Source organism: Cucurbita maxima, unplaced genomic scaffold, assembly GCF_002738345.1.
Source record: "Cucurbita maxima cultivar Rimu unplaced genomic scaffold, Cmax_1.0 Cma_Scf00009, whole genome shotgun sequence".
Taxonomy (NCBI): Eukaryota; Viridiplantae; Streptophyta; class Magnoliopsida; order Cucurbitales; family Cucurbitaceae; genus Cucurbita; species Cucurbita maxima.
The window spans coordinates 4,234,215-4,258,373 of record NW_019272025.1 but is presented as its reverse complement, the minus strand read 5'-3'; the positions used below and the strand labels follow the sequence as shown (position 1 = coordinate 4,258,373).

The 24,159-nt window shown below is 34.7% G+C and overlaps 4 protein-coding genes and 1 non-coding gene across 13 annotated transcripts; 3 read left to right on the top strand and 2 right to left on the bottom strand.

The window, feature by feature from the left end:
* Nucleotides 1-64: 64 nt before the first annotated feature.
* On the bottom strand, nt 65-5,461 carry LOC111484450 (probable NOT transcription complex subunit VIP2). Of its 3 annotated transcripts, none has more exons than XM_023131052.1 (10): nt 5,303-5,461; nt 4,294-4,438; nt 3,614-3,722; nt 3,362-3,531; nt 2,509-2,890; nt 1,711-1,920; nt 1,514-1,609; nt 1,078-1,163; nt 803-988; nt 65-532 (listed from the first exon to the last, which is right to left on the bottom strand). In XM_023131052.1, the coding sequence occupies exons 2-10, from the start codon at nt 4,309-4,311 to the stop codon at nt 74-76; spliced, it is 1,716 nt and encodes a 571-aa protein (XP_022986820.1). In that variant the 5' UTR covers nt 4,312-4,438; nt 5,303-5,461; the 3' UTR covers nt 65-73. The 3 variants fall into 3 exon arrangements, with proteins under 3 accessions (XP_022986820.1, XP_022986819.1, XP_022986821.1); XM_023131051.1 differs by having other exon boundaries at nt 3,362-3,543; nt 5,303-5,460; XM_023131053.1 differs by lacking the exon at nt 5,303-5,461 and having other exon boundaries at nt 3,362-3,543; nt 4,237-4,321.
* Nucleotides 3,614-3,694, top strand: LOC111484634. Its single transcript, XR_002718559.1, has one exon. It is a non-coding gene; the product is annotated as a small nucleolar RNA snoR35 (small nucleolar RNA).
* A 4,527-nt stretch (nt 5,462-9,988) lies between the features above and the next one.
* On the top strand, nt 9,989-13,801 carry LOC111484429 (receptor-like protein kinase HERK 1). The gene is made up of 2 exons (XM_023131011.1): nt 9,989-13,457; nt 13,538-13,801. Exon 1 carries the CDS (start codon nt 10,632-10,634, stop codon nt 13,140-13,142), a length of 2,511 nt encoding a protein of 836 aa, XP_022986779.1. The 5' UTR covers nt 9,989-10,631; the 3' UTR covers nt 13,143-13,457; nt 13,538-13,801.
* A 1,258-nt stretch (nt 13,802-15,059) lies between these two features.
* On the top strand, nt 15,060-22,891 carry LOC111484461. 6 transcript variants are annotated; one of them, XM_023131077.1, is made up of 9 exons: nt 15,060-15,595; nt 15,807-15,884; nt 16,003-16,083; nt 16,251-16,405; nt 16,501-17,393; nt 17,537-17,644; nt 17,747-17,942; nt 19,465-19,625; nt 22,285-22,891. In XM_023131077.1, the coding sequence occupies exons 1-5, from the start codon at nt 15,164-15,166 to the stop codon at nt 17,366-17,368; spliced, it is 1,614 nt and encodes a 537-aa protein (XP_022986845.1). In that variant the 5' UTR covers nt 15,060-15,163; the 3' UTR covers nt 17,369-17,393; nt 17,537-17,644; nt 17,747-17,942; nt 19,465-19,625; nt 22,285-22,891. The 6 variants fall into 6 exon arrangements, with proteins under 6 accessions (XP_022986845.1, XP_022986846.1, XP_022986844.1 ...); XM_023131078.1 differs by lacking the exon at nt 17,537-17,644 and having other exon boundaries at nt 17,756-17,942; XM_023131076.1 differs by lacking the exon at nt 17,537-17,644.
* Nucleotides 19,558-22,651, bottom strand: LOC111484524 (two-component response regulator-like APRR9). Of its 2 annotated transcripts, XM_023131166.1 has the most exons (4): nt 22,291-22,651; nt 21,818-21,991; nt 20,704-20,775; nt 19,558-19,626 (listed from the first exon to the last, which is right to left on the bottom strand). In XM_023131166.1, the coding sequence occupies exons 1-4, from the start codon at nt 22,627-22,629 to the stop codon at nt 19,606-19,608; spliced, it is 606 nt and encodes a 201-aa protein (XP_022986934.1). In that variant the 5' UTR covers nt 22,630-22,651; the 3' UTR covers nt 19,558-19,605. The 2 variants fall into 2 exon arrangements, with proteins under 2 accessions (XP_022986934.1, XP_022986933.1); XM_023131165.1 differs by lacking the exon at nt 19,558-19,626 and having other exon boundaries at nt 20,496-20,775.
* Nucleotides 22,892-24,159: the final 1,268 nt, after the last annotated feature.

Below are 24,159 nucleotides of genomic sequence, written 5' to 3'. Positions count from 1 at the left end.
CCCTTGCTGCAATTACAAAAAAAAAAAAAAAAAAAAAAATCAGTTGAGACAACTGTAGGAAGTTTCACAAAGACTAGAAGGGGGATATATGAAAGGTGAAGAACCTCACATGTAGTGTAGGCGGTGGTTTAATAAGATAGCACTGCGGTACATTGAAATCTGGATCACCCTTAGCAGGCTCATCAGACCATGGGGAGCCAAATGTCTTATGAAGATTCTCTGCTGAATTCAAATTTAAACCTAACGTGGTCAAATCAATCCCCAGTGCGAGGGATGCTAGATCAGGATCACTCAGCCTTATTACACTTAACAAACCAAGTAAACCAAATGGATCGGGAGAAGATTGAGCTGTCTGCATAGATTTAAGGCCCTGATCCCTAAATGACTGATTAACACCAGACATACTTTTGAATCGGAATTGAGATTGACCGTGGTGCTGTTGATATTGCTGGATAAGTTGGTCATAACCCATTCCAGAAGCTGAATTAGGAGAGCTCATAGGTCTTAAACCAATACCAGGAGGGCCACTAGACTGAAAAAGAACAAAGAAACGTTGGTGTGAAAAACTTCATCGGAGAAGAGATATAAGTCATATAGGCCAATAATTGATCTACAAATCATTTACGCCCGTTCGATCCCTTATAATACATTGGGAATAATCGACCTCAAAAGGTAGAAAACTTCACTTCAGTTATAAAAACATCAAAGTAGAGCAATAGGTTGATTCCTTGCAACTGCAAAGTAAAAACTAAGATGCAAGGGGTAAAAAGAATTCTTCCTTTACATTAACAGAATTGCACACCTGCTGGTGGTAGGATGTAGTATGTGATGACGGAAATATATCTGATCCGTGCAAATGAAGGAGATCTTGATTATTTGCAGGTGAAAAGGAGACCGTGCTGTTACTAACTGCTGAAGAATGCTGTTGCTGCTGCTGGGGTCGATGTGTATATGTACTCCCTAAGCTAAATCCAGCAGACCTTCCAATCTGAAGATCAAAACAGGAACGTTAGAAATGATTACTAGCCCAAAACCAAATGGGATAGTCAGCAGAAGAGTGTAAAAAAGTGTTCCCACAGAGAACTGCTGCGACTGCATCATAGGCACAGAATTTTCATGTTGTTCTGTCTGATGCATATCCATGCCATAATCAGCATTCCCACCTGCACTAGATCTAGAACTATAATCAATAATAGAAAGTGTTCTATATCTGAAGTGCGCAAAAGGACAATGTAGGTTATGATGAGATGAATTGATAATCCAGGCTGATGAGAGAAAAACAATTTCAGAACTCACCATGAAGTAGCAGCTGAGCTTAATTATTGCAATAGCCTACGTGAATAATAAATTATGAAATTCTACTTAATCGGTTCAGCTATAACTCATGGTCAACTAGAATATTTACAAGCAATAGTTCTCCAAAATTATTGTGTTATTCTTGAACAAGATTAGAGGGAAAAGCCTAATGAGTTACATGAATGCATGCTGTGGGAAGCAAAAAAGGGATTTGCACCTTTAAATCTAGGTAACGCTGGAAAATCTTCATTCTGAATGCTGAACTCCTGGTTTTGTTGGACAATAGGACTAAGGCCTTGTTTTCTCAGCGAGCCTGAAATGTTTACATGACATTCCTAAAGGTCAAAATTGGTGCAGAGAAAAAATAATTATTAAAAAATAAATTTTAGACACCAACAATGCCTAGTCACTAACTTAATTGCCCTTGAGGCCCTCCTGCAGAACTTGGACGACTAGTCAACTGAGGGAAATCGTTGATATCAAAAGGAGAATTGTCATTAGCATTCACATCATTCAACATCCCCAGAGAACTGAGACTATTCACGCTCTGCATATGATTTTGGGAAAGGGGACCTCCGGCGCTAGGATAAGAATTACCCAACATAGAAATGACCTGTTGAGATCCTGAAGCAAGAAATGTCATCTACCACAAAACAGCATAGAACACTTTTAACCACAAGGTAGCATACATATATAAGAGCATTGTAATGAATGCATTTCCATTTATTTTCTGGTTAGAACAGCATCAGAAATAAGATATTTGTCAAACTTAAGTAAAAAGACACAACTTAATCATAATTAACAATTCATCTCCCGTAAACTTTGTAAGTGCATTTCTGCCAATTGGACTTCTTTTTTGTAACCATGGACTGAGCAGGGGTATTTCATTCCCCATGTTTGTTTGGCAGTTCAATAAAATTCTCTAGTTTCTTATATAAAATTTTTAAAAAATATTAAAAATAAGAGCATGAATAGGATAGTACTAGAAAACAAAGTAAAATGAGTAAATAGCTTCCAGATACCGCACCACATCACTCTATCAAACAAACCCAATTGATTTATTTCTAAGCTAGTATCTAATACCTTGCATTGTAGAGTACAAGTAGTACAAAAGAGAGGTGACAACATTATTATGAATCGTTACACAAGCATTTTTCTTTTTATAGGAGAATCATTATACAGGCATTCATTCAGAGATTCAAGGGATTGTACCTTGTGGAAGCACACCACTCATTAAACGGTTTTGTCCTTGCACAGATAAACTTCCAGATCCACTATTAGCACCAAGGTTTAGACGAGAAGAAAGACCAGGTAATGACAATCCCCCACCAGAAGTTATACTCCTTCCTATGTTGCCTCCACTTACCATATTTCCCATTGAACTTGTGATCCGAGGACCTGAATTTCCCAAAATTGGAGATACACCCAACCCTGGAACAGTATTTCGATTACCAATACCAGCAGAACTAGACAGAATCCCAGGGATAGAACCACCAACTGCATTTGTGCTGCTACTAAATCCAGGATTTCCTACAACACTTATACCTCCTCTATTTGCAACTCCTAAATGCCCATGAGAGCCGCCATGAGACAACTACGGAAGAAAAGAAAACAGTAAAACTGGAGTGGAAGGACATAAACTTACAAGGGTTATGGAAATGAAAAAGATTATAATTTCACCTTCATTGCCTCTGAATCTCTTAAAAGATGTCATTTCATGGTTATGTTCGGAAATTCCAATAACAAGTCCAATAATAAAATATTATGATCCGATAACCTATTTGAAAAGTAATTCTCACTCATTCCTTCATCAACAAAGCTATTGGACGTCCAAATTCTTCTATAATAATAATTACAATAATCTTTCAAAAATAATTGCAGTTGAGTGCAATTTTATTTGATAGGCAGAGTGATCAAATATCTAAAATATGTCATTGTACAACAGCTAAATTTTGGTGAGCACCATAAAGGTGACTATCAAAACTACAGGGAAAACTGATGCTAAGGATCTCAGTCAATAAGGTGGCATTGAGTTCTGAATAAATAGCTTGACCTTGAAACATACCTGTGAGAGAGCAACAGGAAGGTTGTTTGATGCAGCATAACGCCCACTGGAAAGTGTTCCAGTAGGTTGCTGCACCCCACCAGATGGAACATTATTAATCGTTGAATTTCTCAAAGCTAGTGCACCTGACATGTTCTGAATATTGAAGCTTCCATGAATGTTATGCAACCCTTGCATAGTTCCTGGAAATTGGGACCTCTAAGTTTCATAAATTTGAATAAAAATATAGAAACTCTAAGAACATGCACCCACCAGAGTGATGAAAAACAGGGGAGGCTGCGCCAGATTGACCAGAAAATGAGGTAGCAAAAGATCGCCCAGCTCCATCTGGAACATTCGAAGCTGATCCATTAAGAGATGACTGCAACGAACAAAACTACGGCAATAAACAAACCCTGTTTTCTTGTACAATTTTAAATTTCACACAGACAATTTTGCAGTCTAAGTATAATGCATCAACATAAAAAGGGGAAGAACTATCATTTACAACAGTACGTTATAATAAGTTAACAAATGTTGCTGATAGTTATAAACTTAAGATTAAATCAACCAAAGTCAACTAGAAACCCAATAAGAATGAGGAATTCAATTAAAATGGAATTTCAGCAATCAAAAGAATAACATTCTTATCTAACAAGAAAGTCTTGAACCAATTACAACTAAAATACTACATGAAATGTAAATTAAATTTAACAAAACAAAAAGAATTCCCCCCACCCACCACCACACACATGATACACCAAGGTTAAGAATTACTTTGCTTCTGAAATTACTATAATTTCCGTGAACTATAGATGCAATGACTAGTGCACAGAATCAGATAAGCAATGAGAGTATCTGCAATAAACTTAAAGAGAAATCGTATGTAACTCAACTCCATACACGTCCCAATGCAATCATAGACATATAGAAACGTAGATAGCTGACAATACATTAAGTAAACCCGACATGGCATGCGGTGGGTGTAAAAAGAACTATGCAAATTTCATTCCTTCGTCAAAACAGCTGTTGTTCCAGCTTTTGGGGAGCCAGAAGATAGAGAAGCTATTTGAAAGCTTTATTGCTAACGATAACAGCCTGAAAATAAAAGTACGATAAACAAAAGTAAGCCCAGGAGTAAGATAAAAAAATATAAGAATAAACCCAACGTGGCTGCAGAGTCTGTAAAATAAGAAAAACAAGGAGTACATATATGATTCAGAAATATAACCCTTCCCTTGTAGAACACAAGTAGAAGTCCAGGCAGCTTCTAAAACTAAGATGTCCAGTGAAAGAAGTGGAATCCATATGAAAAATATTAGATCCAAAGCTTCATAAGAAAACCTTCGGTTTAACCTGAATGAAGGCCTGTAAATCTACTAAAAGAAACGTGCAACTGACTCGAAGTCATAAGGTAACCTATCAGTAGCTCCACAAGAATTGCGGGCCTAAAAGCGGCCTACAACATGGATAATCTTGAGAATCTTCCTTACAAGAAATATATGATAATGCCGTCTATATGCGGAAATGACCAACTGTTAAAAAGTGCATGTTCAGAAGCTCCAAAAGAGCTACAGGAAGTTCCAGATATAGATATAGTTATACGACTCAGTCAGTGGACGCTTCTCCCGTGTCTAGGCGAAAACAAAAAATTGAAAAAGAAATCGAACCAATAAATGCTGTAATGCTTCTGGACTGATTCTTCTAAAACCAAAACCAGTTTCAACTACTTCGGACTAAAGAATCCATCCAAGTAGAACAAGAAACGACACTAACTTTGGAAGAATGTCCTGAAACCCTAGGATGGATCGGGATTGATAGATGAACAGAAGATATGTCCAACAGTGAAGACGACGAAGAAAAGATGTTGAAGTGGCGCGAGCGAGAGAAGATCGGAGATCAAACTCACTACAAATGGAAATGACTAAATCTCAATGATAGAAATCAGAGATGGAAAGTTACCTGAATAGCAGATCGGCGAGATGTCTGGTTGAGAAACAAAGATCTTGCGTGCCCTAAACAAGAAGATGAAGAAAAAGAGAACAACAGAGAAAGAAGAGGAACAAAATTGCCGGAGTGATGATATTTGAAGGGTGATAAAAGTCAGGTGCGACCCAGCAGAACAGTCTTCGCTCCTCCCTTAATTTTATTTTATTTTTTCCACTTTTTCATTATTTTAGACTAAGATTTGAGGCTAATAAAATTATCTCTAAATCACATATTTATTTTAAAAATACTCCTAATTTTAAATAAAAAATCAATAATATTTATAAATTTTTTTAAAAAAATCTCAAAAATATTTTTCAGTTAGTTTTTAAAATTTTTAATAAGTTTAAAAGGAAGTTTTTTTAAAAAGCTGGAGAGTATTGTCCAAACCTTTAAAAACTTAAAAAGGGTAATTTTTAAAACTTTTTTAAAGTTTAATAATATTTTTGAAGTAAAAATAAATGTATTTTTTTAATTTTTTTTAGAAAATTGAAAAATATTATGAAATAAATTAATTATATTTAATTTTTAAAATATGACATTTATAATTTTAATTATTTAACTAACTATTTATAATTTTATTAAAATCGTTTACTTGAAAATGTTATTAATTTATTCGCTAAATAAACTCAAAAATTATTTACAAATTAATCAAATTAAATTAAAGAAAGTTTATATAGTTTTATTATATATTTATCTCATATGTACATCATTTAGTTTAGTTTTTAAAATATAAGTTATACTAAATAGTTATAATTAAAGTTTTATATTATTTTATTAAATTCATTTATTCTATGATAATTATAAGATATATTACAAAATAAATTAAAAATATAATAATGGACCCGAATTAGTTATCTAAAATTAAATAATATAATAAAATGGTTTAAATTACTTTATTTATATAAAATTCCCATACCATTTACCACACCTTATTTAATTAATAGACATTATTTTCCAAACATCATAAACAAAACGTTTTTATCTATTTATTTGGGTAACTGTACATTTTTTTTCGAGAAATTATAAATAAAACTTTTTATTTATTTCCCATTGAACTCGCGATACAAGGACTTTCATTTCCCAAAATCGGGGATACGCACCATCTTGAAACAACATTTTAACTACCAATATCACCGAAAGTAAGACCCCACTAATTGCATTTGTGCAACTACTAGGACTTTGAAACATGCTCGAGAAAGAGCAACAAGAAAATTATACAAAAACATAAAAGGTCAATGTTTGTTTGGTTCTTTCTATCTTGAGTTGAATATCGAAGAAAAGTGGATTTGTGTGTAACCAACTCCAAACTGTACATGAGACAAGTTTCTACCTCATATAGCACGGCCTGATGACAGGAGAGGTCAAGATGGTTCGGAGTTCAAGTGCATCAAGCTCAAACGCTTTCCCTCGATGGGACATGGATCTCGAATCCTCTTCTCCTGTAAAGTGAAGGAATGAAGTCGAAGTTTGAGTATGATATAGTGAAGAGCTTAAGTTCAAGCGTGATTTACGAATCATGCTTTTACTTACAATTTTATTGATATAAGACTTTTTAGACAACTAAAAGCGAATGTACGAAAGTTTATGTTTTATCATATAATTGTCCGAACAAAAAGAGATAATCTGTATTCAATGGTATAATATTATTATTTTATTAGCTTATTTTTATTTGAATAGTTATATTGAGAATTGTTTATTTTTAAAATAATTTTTATGGCCACGAGAATAAAATTTAAAAAGAAAAAAAAATTATGAAAATATATATAATTGTGTGGATATTAAATTTAAAATATTGATGCAAATTAAGAAATAATGTAAATAATTTGATCGTAATATGACTATAAATTTCATATATATATATATATATATATATATAAATAAAGTAATTTATGTTATATTTTAAGATATATACTTGTAGGTGGCTGGAGGAATTTCGTTTCAATAACAATATATCCCTCTAATTTTATTTATTTATTATTATTTTGAATTCCATTGTAATTAATTAATCCATACTAAACCCTAAAAACATAATATGGCTAGCTGGCTTTGAAAAATTGTGTATTAAAAAAAAAATAATGGAAGTCTTTATTCAACTACCAAATGGAGACAGATGGCGAGCAGCCGCAACCAATCGTTCTCTTGGAAGCGTAATAAATAATAGAGAAGAAACGCGTCATAAATTGCCCCGTCAACCACGTTATCCATATATATTATTTCCTAATTTCTATTTAAAATTTTTATGCTAAATTAATAAAATTACATCTCAAATTTATATTTACTTCAAAAATATCCGTAAATTTTAAAAAAAGTTTTAATATTTTGAACTTTTAAAATAGAATATTTTTTTATACTTTCAAATTAAAAAAAAAAAACACTTTTATACATATTTAGTATTATGTTTAAAAAATACATATAGAATTTTAAATATAATATCACTTTTATAAATAAAAATTATAATAAAATTTACTGAAATACATGGAATGGATGAAAGTCGTTTATCGACACCTCCTAAATTATTTTTAAATTTTAATATTATTTTACAAATTACGAATATTTTTTATATTTTAAAGTTTAAAGAGGTTTTTTAAATTTTTAAAAGAGTTTTTTTTTTTAAATATTAATCACAAATAAATAATTCATATAATTTTTTAAGTTAAAGAAAATTACACTCTTTAAATAATTCTATATTTTTATTGTTACAACAATAATTTATAATTAACTACAAATTTATTATTTATTATTATTTTAAACTAAACACTTTTTTTTTTAATTGTTATAATATTATAGTCAATTTGTATTTCAACCAAAAATTTACTTACTTTCTTTTTGGATTTACCGTTCTCTTGGGTTAAAAGATAGGCAAACAAAATCTTAAATTTTATCTCAAGTTATTTGTTTTCTTTCTACTTAAGTTGGGTATTATTATTACTATTACTAGTAGATAATTACCTTTATTTTCCCCATTTTTAATTATTATTTTTATTTCACATTTTTTTATATAATTTAAATATTTATTAGATACCATCATAAATATAGTCAATATTCAACTAGCCTGTGAGAGTTGAATTCTCGATCCCATATTAAAAAAAATATATATATATATATTATTCCTTTATTTTAAATGAATTATTGTACTTGTGTTTATAATAATAATTATTATTTATTACACTTCCGGCAGCATATTTAACTGCCTTGTCACAAAATTCCTGCCCGTTAGCTAATATTTGTCGATAAAAACAACTTTTTTTTTTTTAAATTATTGATGATTTATTGTGCTAGCTTGCCCTCACAGCCAATTGAATAATTGATTAGCTTTACTACATATTTCAACGACATTATTGTTCGAGTAGGATTTGAAATCTAAATTTACCATATGATGTCTTCAACATTCTCTTGTAATACAGTCACGTTACTTCCAATTTTAAGAACAAACACTATCTCAAAAAACTAACACAGATCATTTTAACACCCTTTGTCCTCACTCACAAGTTTGTTACAAAAATAATTCATGAAGGTACTGAGCATATAATTACTCCCAACAAAATATATTTTTAACTCGGGAGTTTATACGATTAAGCCATAAAAATGAAAATACACCTTATTAGTATAGATAGTAACTTTTACTTATTTTTAGTTATTCTATATTTACGAGTGCTCTTCTTCTGGTATTGGTTCGTTCACGTACCCCTTATTTACTCGGGTGTCACAAATTATGTATTACATATATGTTTTATTATTTTCAATAAAATAAATGGATTTCAATATCATTAATAATATTTTTATGCAATAAATTATATATATATTTTTTTATGCCTAAAATAAACAGAATTACTAAAAAAACCACTGATGGTTGAACTGTGACAAAATTTGCATTTGACTAACCGTGACATATTTTGACTGGTCAACACTTCGTTAACTTGTAATATAAGTCAATCTAGTTGAGAGTCGAGTGAATTCGAAAAAGCTAGATTCTTCTTATTTGGCATTTTTTTTTCTCCCTAAAAAAAAAATATTTCATATTTATAAAATAAGAAGAAAGCATTTATACATTCCTTAAATAAACATCCATCATTTATATTCTCTTTATAAAGCCGTTCAACCAGGCGTAAATTTTACTCTTCAAATAAAGATATTATACCAAAAAATGAAATTCGAAAATAAAAAAAATAAAAAATACATTATATATTTGAATACAACAAGTATAAGCTTAAATTACACCTTCTGAAATATATATATATATATTTAAAATTTTAGATTTTGTATTTAATATGTCCAAAAAAATTAATATTATTTAATAAATCATATAATTCCATAAGATAATAAAAAAAAGAGACAATTACACGTGGCTAGAGCTTAAATTAACAAATTCTTTATTGATTGAATTTTATATTTCGTTGAATTATAATCAATTATTGCATTGTATATAAATAAAAGAAACTAAAGATATATTTTAGTATTTTAAATTTAATTTAAAAAGTTTTTAAATTAATTTTGTATTAATACTTGTGAGTGGACTCGGACTCGGACCCAAAAAACCCGAAATCCATGTGCTAACTGACGATTGCCTCGTGATGGACGGCTCAAACTTCATTACACCTTTCTCCAATTTATTTATTTAGTTTAAATTTCATGGAATCGAATAAATGCGAATAATAAACTTTTCACATTTCGTCAATGGGTTCTGTTCTTTTGTGGCGTTTTCTTGCTGGATTCAAACCAGTTTTACCCAACTCTGAAACTTGCTCTTTCTGTTACTTTTGAATCCCGCCATTAAAGCCCAACTGTTCTTCCTCCTCAAAGTTTCTTCTCCGTTTAGCATCCATTTTCCCCTAGATTTTACCTTTTTACAAGTTCTATCCCGAGATGAACTTGATGATTTTGAGTTTTGCCAGAAGAATTCAGCTGTCAGTCCGCGTTCTAGCCCCCTTTTGACCGTGTGATCATTTGATCGTTCTTTTGTTTTTTTGTTGCTTTGCTCTGATTGCATGTAATAGAACTGTATCTGTGCGCTTTTAAAGCTGTCTTCAACTTCATCCCAGTTGGCGCTTTTTGAGATTTATTGTACTTTGCTTCCCTGTTTGCCTCAAATTTGCCTCCTGCTCGGGATTTAAATCTGGTTCTATCACTGTTTGGATCTCTGATGATAAAGAAAGTGCTAATTTCTCGGTCGTTTTCATGGATTCTGATTGAACAAACATTCGACTGATTGTTTTTCATCATAAACCCTAGTTTTTCAAAAGTTGCTTCGAATCAGGTTTTGTTTGTGATTCTGTTTCTTGATTAGCTCTAGAAACTTTTACCGATGGATTGTAGTAGAAGATTTGGATTACTGTTCTGGATTTTGTTCATTTCGTTGCTGCCGTGCATTTCTTGTTTGTTTAATCCGGTAGATAATTATCTTATTGACTGTGGATCGCCGGCTAATGTATCTGTGGGTAATCGTGTTTTCATGGCCGATAATTTGGCCTCCAAGTTGCTTTCCACCCCAAAAGTCATTCTGGCTAATACGTCTTCAGTGCCTGCCAGTTCTTCTAATGATTCGTCGCTGTTTGGAACGGCTAGAATCTTCACTGAATCATCAAAATTCAAGTTTCCAATTAAGGCTGGAAGGCACTGGATCCGTCTCTATTTCTATCCATTTGTGTTTCCTGGCTTCAATATGAGTGCTGCAAATTTTAGTGTTTCGACCCAAAATTTTGTTCTGCTGCGAGATTTAGTTGCTGTGAAGAATCCTGTAGTCAAAGAGTTCTCTGTTAACGTAGCTTCAGATACTCTTGAAGTTATATTTACTCCTGTTAATGGCTCCTTTGCATATGTGAATGCCATTGAAGTTACTTCTGTTCCTGACATTCTCATCACTGATGAAGCCAGTTTGCTAGAACCGTCTGGTAAATTCGACGGGCTATCTGCTCTGGCATATGAGACAGTTGCTAGGGTTAATATGGGTGGGCCAAAGGTTTCTCCAGATAATGATCCTCTCGCGCGGAGTTGGGTTCCTGATGAGAGCTTTCTAGTTAATAAGAATTCTGCAATAAGTTTCTCTAACATTGCAGCTGTTAAATACAATGATGATGGGGCAGCTCCAGAGATTGCTCCAAATGTTGTCTACGGTACCCTAACCGAGATGAACTCGAAGGATGATCCAAGCAGTAATTTCAATGTGACATGGCGATTTAAAGTGGACCCGGAGTTTCAGTACCTTGTTCGGTTTCACTTCTGTGACATTGTGAGCAAAGCTCTACACCAACTTTATTTCAATGTTTACGTTGACTCATGGTTGGTCGCTCGGGATTTAGATCTTAGTATTCCTCTTAACAATGCTCTGGGCACTCCTTACTATATGGACGCTGTTACAGGATTGATCAAGAATGACATACTTCTTGTGAGCATTGGCCCAGCAAATTTAGCCAATGTGTATCCAAATGCCATTCTAAATGGTCTGGAAATCATGAAAATGAACAACTCAGTTGGCAGTCTTAGTGGGGAAGACTCTGTAATTAGTTTTCTGAACTCGACTTCTTCCAATAAGCACATTGGCTTGATTGTGGGCGTAACCGTTGGTGCATTTGTTGCAGCTATGTTGATTGCCGTTCTGTTTATACTGAATAGACGAAGAAGAAAGGGAATGCATCAAGCTCCATCAAAAACATGGATTTCAATATCAACTGCTGGAGGAATGTCACACACTATGGGAAGTAAATACTCAAATGGCACTATCACAAGTGCTGCTTCCAACTATGGATATCGTATACCGTTCGCAACAGTTCAAGAGGCTACAAATAACTTCGATGAGAGCTGGGTTATTGGTATTGGAGGGTTTGGGAAAGTATACAAAGGAGTTTTAAATGATGGCACCAAAGTTGCTGTGAAGAGGGGTAACCCACGTTCCCAACAAGGACTGGCAGAGTTTCAAACTGAAATCGAGATGCTATCACAGTTCCGTCATCGTCATCTTGTATCATTGATTGGATACTGTGATGAGAGGAATGAGATGATACTGATTTATGAATATATGGAGCAGGGGACCCTGAAGAGCCATCTATATGGTTCTGATTTCCCTAGTTTGAGCTGGAAGGAGAGATTAGAGGTCTGCATTGGAGCCGCTAGAGGACTTCATTACCTCCACACTGGTTATGCTAAACCAGTTATTCATCGTGATGTCAAGTCTGCTAATATTTTACTCGATGAAACGCTCATGGCAAAGGTCGCTGACTTTGGGCTTTCAAAGACAGGGCCTGAAATTGACCAAACCCATGTTAGTACGGCCGTGAAAGGAAGTTTCGGGTACCTCGATCCCGAATATTTCAGGAGGCAACAACTGACTGAGAAATCAGATGTTTATTCTTTTGGAGTTGTTCTGTTTGAAGTCCTTTGTGCAAGACCTGTCATAGATCCAACCCTTCCAAGAGAAATGGTAAACTTAGCTGAATGGGCAATGAAATGGCAGAAGAAAGGGCAGTTGGACCAAATCATTGATCCTACTCTAGTGGGAAAAATTAGACCAACTTCTCTTAGGAAGTTTGGAGAAACTGCTGAAAAATGCTTGGCTGACTATGGAGTCGACAGGCCATCTATGGGAGACGTATTATGGAACTTGGAGTATGCACTTCAGCTACAAGAAGCTGTCGTTGAAGTCGATCCTGAAGATAACAGTACAAATATGATCGGTGAGCTCTCTCCACAGATTAACAATTTCAACGACGTTGAGGCAGGTGTTTCCGCCACACGGTTTGACATTCCGGGTGTGGATGATCTCTCGGGAGTCTCCATGAGTAGGGTGTTCTCTCAGCTGGTGAAGTCTGAAGGTAGATGACCGATGTTTCTGCAGCGTTAGGCCATCGTGTCGATTCTTCATACGTGATTTAATCCATTCCCCATGGACCACTTTCAACCCCATAAAAAAATAATAGCCTTGAATTGGTCCGACGCAGCTGAATATGAGGCGTTCTGTATACACCAGGCGACGATGTAGGCAGGTCCTTTTAAACAATGTCAAACTACATGTAACATATTGGGTTCTTTTCTTGTACAGAAGGAGTTTTATGCAGGCGAGTCTTTGCAATATCCATCAAACATGTTACTTCTTTAACGAACAAGGTAGTTCGATTGCGATTTGCATCACTTCATCGTAAGTATTCGTTTTTTTTCGCTGTTTCGTGTTTGTCTAGAATCATTGAGATATCTAGTCTTTTAATGTTTCTTGCTTAGTTGAGTTATCCTGGCAATGTCGACGACCATGGTGTGCCATTCTTTTCTGAATCCGTTTGGGAGCGGTGTCGAGGCGCTTTGTCGTTTATGTGTTTAGCTCTGAACCTCTTTTTGTTGGAGCATGTATTTGCTGCAATTTATAGGTAAATTCTTCATCTGGGCATTGTTTTCTTTGTGATACCTTGAATATTTCAACTCTGCAATGAACAGCCATGCATTCCTGTCTTCAACTTTCAATGCATCTTAATTGCTGTTATTGGTTGATCCAAGCCACTCGATATGTTTCCAGTATTTATTTATCATATGGTATAAATTCGTATGATATCTTATTGTGATGATTGTTTGGTTTTAAGATTTGGTTCGACAAATGATTAATATAATTTACAATTTAAACACATTATTTGTTCTTAGGATAGTGAAATATTTAATGAGGATGAAGGGATTACTCTATCCTTAAATAGTTATCCATTCGTGATTATTCTCGAGCCTATTACTTTTAACTAGGTCAACCCTTCTTCACTAGAGAACTCCCTCTATTCGATAAGCTCAACCATAGTTCACTATATGACTATGCCATTGAGATACAGTGATATAGCTAAGTCGTGAACATGATTCTGATACTTCTGTTAGGGACTCTAGAACCATTGTAACAGTCTAAGGTCCAAAGGGGTGGATTGTGGGATCCTACATTACTTAGAAAGGGTAATGAAACATTCTTTTTAAGGGTATGAAAATCTCTCCTTAGCGGTTTTAAAAATCTTGAGAGGAATTGCTAAATGAAAGCTCAAATAGGACAATACCTACAACCATCAATATATACTTACTTGAATATCATGTGATGTAAGTTAACCTCTGACTATTTCCTGAATCAAACGAGCATATGAGATCTTCAAAACCAAACCAAGTTTTGTTATAAAATTGGACCAGATTGAAAAATTGAATTTACTATTTTAACCCTGGTTTACATTTTAAAACTAGCATCAAGACTAAAAAATATTGGTTAATTATTGAAAGATTTTAAATTCGGTATTAATACTAATAATTAGTTCAATTTCCATTGTAATAACCGTAGAACATTACTGAGAATGGTAATTACGATATTCATATTTTGATTCATTAAATAATAATAATTGTTGGACGATGAAAGTCCCACATCAGCTAATTTAGAAAATGATCCTGAGTTTATAAGTGAGGAATAGTAACTCCATTGGTATGAGGCCTTTTGGGTAGCTCAAAGTAAAGCCACGAGAGATTATCGTCAAAGTGGACAATATCATACCATTATAGAGAGTCGTGTTCGTCTAACAATAATAAACAAATTCTTTTAATAAACTTTGTTTATCGGTGGGAATTTCGGGCCGGGCTTTTTCTTGCTAGCTGGATCTCTCCAAGCCCAATCTTGCAGACATTGCGTCATCTTTTTGGGCTTAAAACTCTGAACGTGGGCCTTATGTTGGCCCAATTCGACTGTTCTGGGTAGCCCGGCACTGGAGTTTCGAGTTTCGTTCCCGCCGTTAAACCCCTCGTCTATCCCTTTTTCACAGAGTTACAGAGCTCTACAACGTTTCAGTCTCATTTCTGCTTGAACACTGTGCTTCTTCAATTCAAAGCTCTTTCATCATCGCCATGGGTTTCTTCGACCTCAACATACCTTACGACGAGCATTCATCATCATCATCTTCGTCTTCTTCTTCAAGTAGGAATCGCATCAGGATTGTGGCCAAACTCATGGAGCTCGGCTACTCTGGTATTGCCTACAACCGTACAGTCAAAGGAGTGATGTCCGATCGAGATCGTTGTTCTATTCCCCTCCTCAACGTTTCATCTCTTCACAGTATCCTTCCATCCTTCTCCGCCTCCGTAGAGTTCCATCGGGATCTCCTCGGCGTCCCACGGTCCTCTCGTTTCCGGCAGTACACGCGTCTTACTATTTCTGTTAACAGTTTGCACGAGGTTATGGCTGTCAATTCTGACAACCTTATTCTGAAGACCTACGATTTGATTGCTGTGAAGCCTCATAATCAGTATTCTTTCGAGCAGGCTTGCGAGAAATTGGAGGTATGTCGGATTTACCTGTGTATATATTTTATTATGTAGCTACAAAATGTAGCATTTTTTGGATTATTCAATGATCTTGTTTGGCGTGGAGAAATATTAGTGATTGCATAAGTTAGTAATTCTAGTTGCAACATCTTTACTAATTTGAACTTATCATTTTTGCATTGATCTGCACAATATGGTCATATTAACTGTGTTTTTCATCACGTAGATAGATATAATTGCCATTGATTTTGCGGAGAAACTTCCTTTTAGCTTGAAGCAAGGAACGATTAAATCTGCAATTCAGGTTTGTCAATCATTAATCTTTCGTTTTTTGATATACATGTGGTCATAAATAAATGTATCATAATTTTAGTCTGTGGTGATTGAGTTTTCCCTTCTGGCCATTTTCTTTTTTATCGCAGCGTGGAGTTTACTTCGAAATCATGTACTCTGATCTCCTTTCCGATGTTCATGATAGGAGGCAAACAATATCCGCTGCTAAGGTGAAATGAAAGTTTGTAGTGTCACGCATCGTAGATTGTTGTAGTGGACCAGTGGTCTACTAGAAATGTTATGTTCTGATATCTTGTTTTTGTTAATATATTGAATTTCTTTCTTAGTGTGAATGAACACGTCTTATCATCTGTGCTTTAGCCTGTTGAACTTTCAGATCTTGGTGGATTGGACTAAAGGAAAGAATCTCATATTATCCAGTGCTGCCCCCTCTGTAAATGAAATCAGAGGACCTTACGATGTTGCAAACTTGTCATCATTGCTAGGTGTCTCTATGGAATGCGCAAAAGCTGCTGTTTCAAAAAACAGTAGGTATGAGTGCTTTAAAAGAATAATTAAAAGAGATGTTGTAATTTGAAAAAGTACAAATTTATATTTACATATTTTTCATGTGTACTGCATTTCAGGAATCTTATAGCTAATGCTCTAAAGAGAAAGCAATTCTACAAGGAAACCATTCCAGTTGAAAGGATATCATCAGATGATAAATTAGATCTGAATGACCCTTTGTCAGCGGATTTGTTCAAATGGGATCCTATATCAGGTGGTGCAGGTGATTTTTTATTGGATGATATAGCAAAATCTTTTGCTGCCTCTAATGAAAAATTGGGAGGTGTGAAAGCCATTGACTTCAATTCAGTCATTGACGACGTGCCACCACAAGGTTTCCTAGTCAAGAATGTAATATCAGGCTCCAAGGCAAAACTGTTGTCGAATGAGAAAGGCAAAAGCATTGTTGAAGAAATTGCGCAGCCAAAGACCTCAAAGCTGGAAGAACCTATTGAAATGGACATTGATAACGTGCAATTGAAAAACCCACTACCCAGTAGCGTATTAAGTGCAGTATCAGCAAATGAGCTTCTGAATTCTCCTACATCTACCAGAGATGTATCAGCTGTAGTTTTCGGAAATGACAGAAAAGAAATTTCTAAAATGGAGGCTGTTGATTCTCATCAGTATGAATATGGTCTAAAAAGTTCTGATATATTGACTGGTTCAGAAAATATATTGAGGGACAAAACTTCTACTAATTTGGTTTCAGAAGATCAAAAGAATGTGATAATGGACGGTACATTTACAGCTGAGGAATGTTTACTTGATGCAAGACTTGGGAAGCCTGGGGATGTGGCAATGGCTGATTGTCAGGTTTCTCCTCTTGGTTTGAAAGATGATCATTTGATCTCGATTCGACAACAAACATCTGAGGTGTTAATGGAAGAGCAGAATAGTGGAGAAGCTGATCCAGAGATCACACAACCACCTTCCGATCAGTAGTGTATATCTGGTGTGTTGTCTACAGGTACCTAACTCCCATCGAGATATCAGACATGGAAGCTTGTTTGTTATCCTCCCCTTTCAGCCTTTGTTCTTCTGATTTGGATACTTGAGTATATTTTCTTCACTGTAGTATTCATATTAAAGTGAACATTAATATTCAACTAGGAGCCGCCAAGCAGTTGACATATATGCAACAAACAAGCTCACTTCTTCACTGTAACCCCACAAAATATTATCAGTTTGGGATATACCAACTGAACTGAAACCTCCATGGTGATTGAACTTGGTTTTGTTTTCCTATTTAATTCCGTGCACTATGAAAACTGAATCAACTGAAACCTTCAATTGCTTGATTTTATTTTTTTTTTAAACTAGTAAATGCAGGGAAATGCCCATCGAAACGAGAAGACATCATCCAGTGTCAAAGCTTTCGCTTGGGGTTAATCAACCCTCTGGCCTTCAAGAAAGCCCCTGAAACGTATACAGAGAAGTAGTGATCAAAACGGAGGGGACATCACCCAGTGCTATTGCTTCCGTTCAAGCGCTCAATCAATCTGCTAGCCCCAAGAAGGTCCGCAAAACTAAATGCTAGCAGTTATCTATTCTTCGGTTTTATTTATCTTGATTGATACCATTTAGTCTTGTTTATAATACTTGGGTATGCATATCGCACCTATTAATCTCAAATGATTTTTTTTTTTGATATCGAGTATGAAAAAGTTATCCCTTTTTTTCCTTTCAAAGAACTCATGAGGGTGTTTGGGTAAAGTTAGATATGCATATTTGGACTAATTTTATTAGTCTATCACTTGGTTTTAGAATAGTTGATGCTGGAGAAATCGTAGGTCATTTACTATTTTAAAGGTTATAGATGTTTTATGAACTTGATTGTTTCTAGTTTTCTGGACCTCCATTTAAATTAGTTGTTAAGTGAGAGGGGTGTGTAGTGTAAACGATCATTAAAGAACCTTTTTAGAAAGTCAATGTCTTATTCATTGAGTAAAGCTCCAGTTGGCATGGTCAAAGTCCATTCAACAGCAAGTAACCTACTCTTATTCACTGAGCTTAGTTAATACGTGACTATAAATATTCGCCATGATGAGGACTCAAGCTTATATCATTTATCACCAAAGAATTTCAACTTGCGTTTTCTAAACCAATTGGGATTGTGTCCATTTCAGCATCAAAACTATATTGCAAGTTCCATTCATATTCACCCTCTTCCCATTTGGGTCTGTTAGTTCAAAGGAATGCCGTAGGGTTCAAGTCTACTTTAACTATTTCATTTAGGATTAGGAGCACAACATGTCTTTCTTTTTATCTTTTTTCTTGGTATGATTTTTATTTTAGGAAGACCATAATATTGTAGTTTTTTAGTAAAATTGGAACGAATAGTATAATTTTGAGGAGTGTTTACTTTAATAAATTTGAAAGTTACCATCATTTGTTTCTTGAAGGCACGTAAAACCCATATCTTTTGGAAGAAAAATCTAGTCAAGTTGGCCAGTTATTTCTTTTTTCTGTCTGGAAAGATGTGAAATCCATATCGGTTGGGAAGAGGAACAAAACCTTTCTTATGAATGTGTGGAAGTCTCTTTCTAGTAGACGCGTTTTAAAACTGTGAAGTTGATAGCGATACGTAATGGGCCAAAATAAGAAATATCTGCTAGTAGTGGGCTTGGGCTATTACACATAGTATGAGCTGGACACCATGGTATGCCAGCGAGGACGCTAAGGCCCCCAAAGAGGTGGATTGTAAGATCTCACATTGGTTGGAGAGTGGAGCGAAACATTCCTTATAAGGGTATGAAAATCTCTCTTTAGTAGACAACATTTTAAAATTGTGAGGTTAACGACGATACGTAACGAGTCAAATGAGTCAAACGAGTCAAATCTGACAATTGCTAGCAGGCTTGAGTTGAGCTTTAGTTGTTACCTGGATGATTTTACTTTTACTTTTATAGCAATAGTCAAAAGTTTTCTGCCATTTATGTTAGTATACGCATATCTTAATTACCATAATTTGGAAGTAGACTTGGTTAAAGGCATACATAGCTCCATTCTTGCAGTTTTTAAAAATCCTTTTGTAGCAGAAGAGGCCATGGCTAAGCCTGAGAAGTTGGGGCTCATTCTCAGTGTAATGAACCAACCAATTGACCCACCAGGGGATCCAAACTGTAGGAGGCTTGGAATTCCATGAATCTTCCCCACTGCTTGTAAAGCCGCAAAGCACTTCATTGGTGGCAACACACATGTGAGTAACTATATGCCTATGAACAACTAATAAATCAGCCAATTTATGTTATTTTAATTTAGAACTACATGCATAGTTAGAAGGACAACCAGTACGAATTAAGAACCTTTTCTAAAAGTGGCCGGAACTGCTTTTAAGTATTTTTAAAGTACTTCTAATTACATAAAAAGCTTTTTCTTTTTAGGTTAAATTAATAAAAGTATTTATTGTTTCAAAAATACCTTCCAATTAACACCATTTTACCTTTTGTAAAAAAAATTTTAAAAAAATTCTTATGGACGAAAACTATCTAGCGATATTTTATAGATTATCTATTAATGTTTTAATGTTATTTTAGAAAGTTCACAAGTACTTTTGAAACGTAGGAATAATGGTAACGTACTTTTTACACCATTTTGAAAGTTCTAAGGTATTTTTGAAAAGTATTAATGGTTTCTATTTAAAACTTTAGGGATATTTTTATTAATTTAGTTTTTTTTTTTTAAAAAAAAAAAAATATTCTATTGCATGAATGGGTGGAAAGGAATGGTGTAGTGAGTAAGCTAGAGCTTAGATTCTGAAGACTGCGACGGTCACCAAACTAAGTTGCAATCCATTTTGTAGTGACAGTGATTGAAATTCTCCACCTTTTTGACTTATCTTTAGCCCTTATCCCCCGAGCACTCAAACAGAGCTCGAATCAGTTCCAAAAATGGCTCAATCTTTACACACCAATCAATGTCAAATCCTTTTCACAAAAAGATGAAAAGGAGTTCCATTATTGATTTTTATTACAAAAAAACAAAGACCCTTTTTATTTACATCCCAAATACGAAACTGTCCATACATCTCCAGAAAAATAGAAAAACAGAGAACCTCAAATTAGCAAGTGAATGGCAGGTCAAAATGGAAGAGGCCTATTGGAACTAGAATTACATTATTATTGTTGTTTTTGTGTGAGATTTCATGGAATTAGGTTTGCAGAAGAATATGCATCAATGAAATACTTTATCCAATTTTCACCACCATTATTTGCCTCTTCCTCTTCTTCTTCTTCCTTTTGCCCATGACTCCACTTCATTGGAAAATTCTTCGCAACGTTGTCGTTGTACCTTGCGAATCGTCCTCTGATCCGCGGTCGACTATCGGCCAGCGATTTCCTACAAGCATACTTTAACCACACTCAAATATTAGTTTGAATTACTTTTAACAACACCCATGTAATCTAGGGATATAAATATAGATAACTTTCACCACCATTTAGGTTAAGTGGGCTGGTTTTAGCAAATATTTTTATGGTATCATAACCCATCTAATTTAGCTATCCTGATAATTTCTTCACCGGCTCCCAAATCTTCTTCTCATCTACTTCCTAACACTCTATAATCCTTTTGATTATCCTCGAGCTTTCTTCATCAAATTCATCAAATTATCTTATATGGAAAAACCAACTTCTCCTCATAGAGAGTCGAGAGATGCTGGACTACGTTGATGGAACTCTAGTTTCGCCTCCTCACTTTGATGAACCAGCAACCTCCTCAACACTCATTATGGTGTGGAAAGTAGCCCATCAACGATTTTTTTGTCTCTTGCTCTCCTCTCTCACCGAGGAAGCCATTGCTGTTGTGGTTGGTCTCTTCATTGCTCGTGACATTTGGTTCACGTTAGAGACTATGTTTAGCCATCATTTGAAAGTACACTTGTTCCTTCGTGGACTCAATATCGATTTCTCAACTTTTTCTACTGCTCAAATGACTATGATACCACGAGAATATTTGGTAAAAGTTCTCTATTTATCATTTCCAGAATAAAAGTAAATGGAGAGAGCACTAAATGGATTTAGGATATTAGTCTATGATCAAAGGTCAAATATGATACATATGACAAAACGCAAGATATTAGCCTATAATCAAGACGAGAGGATTTTTTAACATCTCATTTCTTGGACTACTTTTAGGATGATTTTAAATTATGGCTTTTCCATTGTTACCTTCCAAATATTGAAACGACCTTTTAACCTAAAGCGAGAGAGAGATCGATGTGACAAAAGCAAAAAAATAAGGATAATTATAATGTGAAAGTAACAACAATATTAGCTTATAGTTGTTGGCATATAGAATCTAGGAAACAATATGTAGGCAGAATAATATTGTGTAGAATTAATCCATAATTTCAAGTAGGATAGATAAAGAATAGGAGAGAGAAGACTTTACCTTGATCTTCTTGTTGAAGTTCCTCTGGTTTCTTTTGCTCTTATATCTTTCAATCCTTTCCTTCTTCTCTTCTGGACTGTATCTGCAAGCTCTGCTTAGCCCTTCAATGGTGATGCTACTTTCACATGAAACTGGACTCTCTGCTCTCTGCTTATTCCTTTGCCATCCCCATTCCTGAACTCATTATTCAAACCCCATTTAATAATATCATATATATTTATATATATTTTTAATCATCCTTTGCATGGAGGTTACCTATGATTATAGCAGCTTAGAACATGTTTGGAATGGTAAAAACGCAACATTTTGAACGAACTAAATCGAAATTGTTGGAGGTGATCTTTGCATTTTTCAGTATAATGATGTGAATCTCTGTAATAGTATGATATCATACGCTTTAAACATAAGCTCTCAAAATGCTTAGTATCAAGATAGTGTCCTTATCATTAATCATTCATTTTTATAAGTCTCACCTTAAAATCACCGGCTTGGAAGAGCGGCCGGCTGACAAGACTCTCAGCTGTGGGTGGCGGTGTCGATGACGACGATGAAGAAAAGGTGCGGTGGAGAAGATTATTGGTTGTTCGGAGAGAAGGGTTAAGGAGGCTAAAAGATTGGTCTAATAAAAATCTATTAGTTGGTCGACGAAATGTTAGGGGTTGCGGCGGAGAAGTCGCTGAACCGTCGCCACAACTGTCGGAAACTTCAGATTTCCAAAGCTTGACAGAGGAATCGGGCAACCAGTCAAAATCAACGCTTGCGAGGTCGGCGGAGGAATGCGAGACGGCGGAAAGAAACGGGGAGAAGGCCATGGAGGACGGCGGCGCGTGAAGAATATGAAAGATCCGATCGGTGGGTACGTGAGAAGAGGGAAGAGGAAGCTCGGGAGAGTTGGAGAATGCAAATGCAGCATTGAGGGACTACTTATCCATGCGAGTTCGGTTGATGACGTGGAATATGACGCCACTTATTATTATTTTTTTCATTTATTCATTATGGAAAAAGCACGCAACTTTAAAATCGTTGACTCGTTTACTGTTATTATTTAGAAAAAAAAATAGTCTCTGTTGGTTATAGAGAATACTCCATTTTCTTCCAAATTATTAAATAATATTGCCGACAATTTTATATTATTAAATTTGTGAAAGAGAAATTTAAAAATATTTGAAACAAATAATTTTTATTTTATTTTTGATATTTACATAAACTAATATAATTATATTATCTTAAATACTCATTTTGTCCACTATTTCCTATTTCCTTTAAATATTATGTTAGAAAAATAATCGAAATTATGACTTCTTAGACAAAGTAAAAATATGTCTAACCTTTATATTATATTCTAATTATCAATATTGGTTCAATTATGAATGTGAGTATAGTTCAATTATCAACCTGAATATAGTTCAATTATCAACGGAAGTATAGTTCAATTAGTTAAAATATAGAATATCAATCATTAACATACAGTTCAATTAATCAATTCAAAATATAGAATATAGTTCAATTAATTGGGAACCTCACCCAATTATATATTAATTTTCAAACATGATTAAAACAATACTAGAAAGAAGACCAAATATAGTTTGAAATTAGGGAGAAAAATAGAGGACATTTATTTATTTATTTATTCCCCAAGGGAAGTAAGAAGGATGTAGCAAAGTGGGTCCATCATATCTTCTACTTCTACATTTGTCACTTTCAAAAAAATTGGGCATTTGCTAAGGAAGTGGGCTGCCAACGTTTCGTTCATCGGTTGGTCTAAAACTACTTACCCTTTGCCTCAAGAATCCACTCTGTTAACTCATTTCCATTTCAATGAACAGCAAAAATTGGGGGGAAAAATGGATACTTTAATGCTTAGAAAGATGAAAGATGGTGGTGGGGTTGTGGTGGATGCATCAAAGCTCGAAGCTTTAGGCCAAAAATGGAGGACCCAACGGCCCTAAAAGGCTTTCTTTATGATTCAAAGCTGGAAAATAAGGCTGCAGAACAGTAAAGGGCACTTCCATCCATGGGGGCCTCAAAAGCTTCAGAAAAAATTTCTTCTCCTCCAACTAATATGTTCGAAAGGCAATCTTGGAGATGCCCATATTATCAGGATTATTAATGGGCAAAAAAAGAGGTCATTTTGACATGATTTAACGAGGGGGGGCATATTAGAGAGATGCCCATATTTATATATATGTGGGTATGATTTAATTTAAGTTGGACGTTGAGGAACCGTGTGGGTTTTCCACATCGAAGGGTCATTTCCTAAAAAGGACCAAAGTTCAGTCCAAAGGCGAAAGGGCAAGTTGAAGAATAACCCATAAAGATAAGGCGAAGGCATAATGTATTGA